The 5,538-nt window shown below is 35.4% G+C and overlaps 1 protein-coding gene across 1 annotated transcript; it reads left to right on the forward strand.

Annotated features, from left to right (window-relative positions):
* Positions 1–217: 217 nt before the first annotated feature.
* Positions 218–4,807, forward strand: LOC129641394 (NKG2-A/NKG2-B type II integral membrane protein-like). The gene is made up of 6 exons (XM_055566126.1): positions 218–408; positions 794–892; positions 1,377–1,430; positions 1,981–2,132; positions 4,208–4,308; positions 4,630–4,807. The coding sequence occupies exons 1-6, from the start codon at positions 222–224 to the stop codon at positions 4,745–4,747; spliced, it is 711 nt and encodes a 236-aa protein (XP_055422101.1). The 5' UTR covers positions 218–221; the 3' UTR covers positions 4,748–4,807.
* Positions 4,808–5,538: the final 731 nt, after the last annotated feature.

Below are 5,538 nucleotides of genomic sequence, written 5' to 3' on the forward strand. Positions count from 1 at the left end.
ATATGTGTCAAATATAGAATATCTTTTCCAAAAAAGCATTCTATCATGAAAAACTTGTTTAATGTTGTAAGGATTTACCAGGCTTTAAGTTTGTTCAGCTGCAAAGTGAGCACTAAGCTCTTTGCCCCGCCTGTGGCATTGTACTAGGGTTCTTATCTCACATACACCACTCAACCTCAGTTCACTTCAAGCACAGTCCTTGATCTCACTCAGCTGCAGAGATGAATAACCAAGGAGCAACCTATGCAGAACTGAAGGGAGTCAAGAACTCAAAGAGGCAGAAAAGAAAACCTAAGGTTTCTAAAAGCTCCATTTCAATGACTGAGCAGGAATTAACATATGTAGAATTAAATCTTCAAAATGCTCCTCAGAATCTTCACAGAAACGACAAGAATTACCACTCCAAAGGTAAACACTTACTAGACACACATGGAACTGTTCTAGGATGTGCAGTGGGGGTGCAGAGGTGTGGAGAATGAGTAGGGGATAAGCTCACATATTTTTCACTTTGAAGAACAGAACCTGAAGCTGGATATGGGATTCTGATGTGAAATCGGAGGACCACTTTTATTCTGGCATTACTATAATTTGAAGTCTTTGATCAACAATTCATGTAGTCTTATATTTGCTGAAAACGTAATGGTATATTCTGAAAGAAAGACTACAGTGGTCAAAATGGGTTGGGGTCCAAGTTTATATCCATAACTCTGTGTTCCTGTGGGTTCTTGTGTATGTAAACTCTGAACAACTGTCCCCATCACTCCTTTCTCAGTTTCCTTTTCTGTCCCTGCAGGTTCACTGTCACCTCCAGAGAAGTTCATTGCTGGGATCCTGGGAATCATCTGCCTCGTCTTGATGTCCACTGTGGTGACAGTGATCACTGTTACTCCCTGTAAGTACGTTTTTGAAAAACTGTAAGGGAACTTATCACTTTACTGGTGGTCAGTGCTGCTAAACATTTCATAGTATTATATAATGTGCCTATCATTAAAATACATGCAATTAGAATAAATCAGTATATCTAATTTGTCAGAAATATACAACACAGGAGAATTACAGAGAGCATGTATATGTATGTTCTGATTTCATAACTTAAATGCATGCTTTAGGAGGTTTAAAGATCTTTTTGAGAAATACAAATTAATTCTTGAGATTGGTTAAAGCAAATACTGTAAGACGTGGTGAAGTTTGTTCCGTTAGGTTTTTGAAATATTTTTTCCATCAAGTGTTCATTACCTAATTAATTTTTCTTGCTAAATCAGTTTTATTTCAGATTACTCTAATTCTAAACAATAAACTGAATTCTCAAGCTCATAAACTAAAATCATTATGATTCATTTAAAACAATACTAATTTTTTAATGATTAATTTTGTAGCTACTCTAATACGGGAACAGAATTACTCCTCTCTCATAACAAGGCTCCAGAAAGGTACATAATGATTTTCAAAGTTCTGATACAAATACAATTCATTTTTGTCTCTCTTTTAGGCTAGTGAAAACAAGAATAGATTTGGGGATAGAACATAATTTATAAAATCAGGCAATAAACATTCATAAATAAATGATTATAGGAGAGTGCTTCTCCCTATGCAATAATAGGATCACCATATCCATTGTTGGCAATTGGCTGTAATTTCCTCCTGCTATAATATGATAAGAGACAAATAATTTTGCTATTCTAAAATAGAAGTTTCATTTCTTGATTTTCAGGACATGGAAAGAGTAGACATTTCTATGTGTTTCCTTTATATGGGAACACATATTAAAGACAGACCCTCTCTATGAATGCATGAATGAGATTTGTTTTATATGTACCAGCCTTGAGGATGCATAGATATGTTATTTTATTTATATATATATATATGTATATATATGTGTGTGTGTGTTTACATATGTTTATATCTATGCATATATGTAAGTTAATTTTTATTTTCCAAATTCAAATTGTTTTTGAATACTAATTCATAATCTTTCTTCAGAATGTCATTGTGGTCATTGTCCACAAGACTGGCTTACATATTCCAACAACTGCTATTATACTAGTTTGGAAAAAAAATCGTGGAATGAGAGTTTGATATCCTGTGCTACTAAGAATTCTACTCTGCTTTATATAGATAATGAAGAGGAAATGGTAAGCTATTAAATGTTTCCAACACTTTGCTAAAGGCTTCATTTAGTCAACATTATATTTGTTAGGATTCACTTGTGCTTTTGTACATGTTTGTAGCTTGTTTATTTTAAGGTCTGCTAGTATTCCATTAAACAATGGACTATAACTTTATGATACTTTATTTACATTTTTATACCATTCATGCATGTGTGGTAATTTCTGGTTCTTGCTTTTCATAGAAAATCATGCTTCTACAAATCTATTAAATACTAAAATACACTGTGATATCTAAATTTACCATACATCAAGGAAAATAAACTTATGATTTTGCCTATAGAATTATGTAATTGCACATCAGATCACAAAATAGAAGTTTCAACTTCCCAGCAGCCCCACCCTTCTGTAATATCTTATCATGTCTCACCTCTTTATTTACTCACTATCCTGACTTTTGATATTATAGAATCTCTTTGATTGCTTTTGAATCATATACATGGAATCCCGTGTTCACGCTTAGTCGTTCAATAGTGTCTGACTCTTTGAAACCTCATTAACTTCAGCCTGTCAGGCTCCTGTGTCCATGGAATTTTCCAGGCAAGAACTCTGAAGTGGGTTGCCATTTTCTACTCCAGGACATGGAATCATACAGGTTGTCCCTGTCTCATCACTGCCATATGATATTTTGCAGTTCCTCCAACTTTTTGCATTTGTGTGATGTTTGTAAATTTCCACAGCTCATTGTGTGAATTCAACAGTTAAGATCCATTCTTTCCAATGCCGCTGGGTGGGAGATGGATCTTACACCCTCAGGGATAAAGAGGCTTCTTAGCTTCAGTAGTTTTAGTCAAGACATCCCCTTTGCTGGTCCCACCCCCACCCCTATCACCCAACCCTAGTGTCTCTCAGTGGAGGAAACAGGCAATTTCTCTGACTGCTCCTTGTTAGTAAGTGTCCTGATGGATCATCTTGTAAGGCTTACCTGGTGTTGCCTACACGATTCTGTCAACACACAGGAGGAACAGATTACCTGTGCCACCCCCAACAGCTAGGTTAGGTATGGGGTGTTTGGGAAGTAAGAGGCCTAGGTCACTTTCACCTGGTTAGTGGGGAGATACAAGATGCCCCTAATTATCACTCCTTCATCTCCCACCTTGTTCTTTCATCAAGGAGAAGTGATTAGCAATTACAGAGGAGTGGGACCGCTGGGAAGTCTCAAGCCACGTCACCCTTCACTTTCTACCTTTCAGAGTTCTCCTTTCTCGTGTCTTTCATTAGTCCCATGTTTACAGTTGAACTTAGCAGGGAGGAGCGGAGAGAAATGAGTCTCTGACCCCTTGTCTGGGCCACTGATTCCACCAATACAGAAACAGATGGCTTTGGGCTTTATCTAGTCAAAGAATGGTGTCAGGCTCAGAAAACCAAATCTTCGGTTCTCATGTCACTTATTTTCTCAATTTCATTTCCTTGATTTCCCTCTAAAACTGAAATTCTGAGAAACATATAATAGTAGAGAAATCCACTGATATTGTCACAATATCCAGAAAAATGAATGTCATGGAATCTAAAGACTTATTTAAAGCCTTGCTATGTTAGTTTTGACATGAGGAAAAATGAAATTATATGAGTCAGAATTTTCCTCATTGCACATATTCAATTACTCCACCTTCTTATCCCTTAGGCTTAATGTCAGATGCAGTTCACAGCTGTAAGTATCCCCAAGTTGTTATGCAAGGTGTATTCTTTTGTGGGATCTCTACAACTAATTCATGTCTTTGTAAATATTCCCTTTATTAAATGGCTGTCGGAAAAAAAAGGAATTTTCCTTATTAACAGTAGAACACAGTGAAACTGATAAGTATAAATGTTAAGTTAATTTTGAATCAAAAGTACAGATATTGGTTAATATTTATGGCACTATTAAAACTTTAAACTTTCAACTCCTATATTTTTTAGTGTTAGATTAGAATCTAACATGCTCAATTTGTTCAAAGAATGAAAGATGCTATGAAAGAACACATCCTTTGACTTGCATTTTAAAAATTAACAAAAACATTTCATAATGACTATTTATGTGAAAATTCTTTATTTTGGGCTAGAAATTTCTGATGTCCCTATCAATTGTATCGTGGATTCAAGTCTCTCGTGAAGGCCGCGGTCGTCCTTGGAAGTGGCTAAATGGTTCAACTTGCAATCTACAGTAAGTTTGTAAAAAGAATGCTATATAGAGGGGGAAAAATACAAAAGAGAAATATTTTTAAAATAACATGAATACATTTGTCTTAGTCAAATTATAGAAAGCTGAAGGGAGATATTGAAAGTTAATAAAATGTTGATACCAATGTTGAAAAATAGGCTACTCTGTAGCCCAATTTCCTAGTAACAAGCTCTTACTGAAATTTTATTAAAGACTTCATTACCCATTTTCAAAATATCTTGTATTACAGTTACATGGAAAATGCTATTGTTTTATGAGTTGTCTTCATAGAATGTAACAGAATTATGCATTTTTCCATAACAGGATAACAGACAATGTATCTGGTGAACGTAACTGTGCCGTACAATCTTTATGGGGCATAAAAGCAGAAGACTGTCAGTTTCCAAATACATATCATTGCAAGCGTAAGCTTGAGAATTAAAATAGGAGTTTGGATGCTGTTGGGTAACTTGACCTTTTATGAAATGAAAATAATATTCTGATTGCATACATTTTAAAATGAATTATATTATTTTTTCTGATAATGAATGATTTTCAAAAACAGTTGAAATATAATCGTGTGTGCTCATTCGTTCACTTGTGTCTGACTCTTTGAGACCCCATGGACTATAAGCTGTCAGGCTTCTCTGTCCAAGGAAATCTCCAGTCAAGAATACTGGAGTGGTTCTATTCTCAGATTTTTAAGGAATTTCCACACTGTTCTCCATAGTGGCTGTACCAGAATTATGTGGTATTTACATTTCCATCAACAGTGTAAGAGGGTTTCCTTTTTCTCCACACCCTCTCCAGCTATTGTTGTTTGTCGACTTTTTTATGGTGGCCATTCTGACCGGCAGAGACGATACCTCATTGTGTTTTTAATTTGCATTTCTCTAGTAATGAGTGGTGTTGTGATATGAGAAAGCTACATATCTTTTCGTGTGTTTTATTAGCCCTCTGTATATCTTCTTTGGAGAAATGTCTGTTTAGTTCTTTGGCCCACTTTTTGATTGGGTTTTTCATTTTTCTGGTATTGAGCTTCATGTACGGCTTGTATATTTTGGAGCTTAATTCTTTGTCAGTTGTTTCATTTGCTGTTATTGTCTTCCATTCTGAAGGCTGCCTTTCCACCTTGCTTATAGTTTCCTTCGTTGTGCAAAAGCTTTTAAGTTTACCTAGGTCCCATTTATATATTTGTTTTTATTTCCATTACTCTACAAGGTGGGTCATAGA

This window comes from Bubalus kerabau, chromosome 1 (assembly GCF_029407905.1).
Source record: "Bubalus kerabau isolate K-KA32 ecotype Philippines breed swamp buffalo chromosome 1, PCC_UOA_SB_1v2, whole genome shotgun sequence".
NCBI classification, from domain to species: domain Eukaryota; kingdom Metazoa; phylum Chordata; class Mammalia; order Artiodactyla; family Bovidae; genus Bubalus; species Bubalus kerabau.

What these genes read in the sequence shown, in the direction of transcription:
- LOC129641394 (XM_055566126.1), top strand. Translation starts at nt 222, where the DNA reads ATGAATAACCAAGGAGCAACCTATGCAGAACTGAAGGGAGTCAAGAAC. An exon ending in CAAGAATTACCACTCCAAAG is followed by an intron (nt 409 to 793) that starts GTAAACACTTAC and finishes CTGTCCCTGCAG; the next exon opens with GTTCACTGTCACCTCCAGAG. An exon ending in TAGATAATGAAGAGGAAATG is followed by an intron (nt 2,133 to 4,207) that starts GTAAGCTATTAA and finishes ATTTTGGGCTAG; the next exon opens with AAATTTCTGATGTCCCTATC.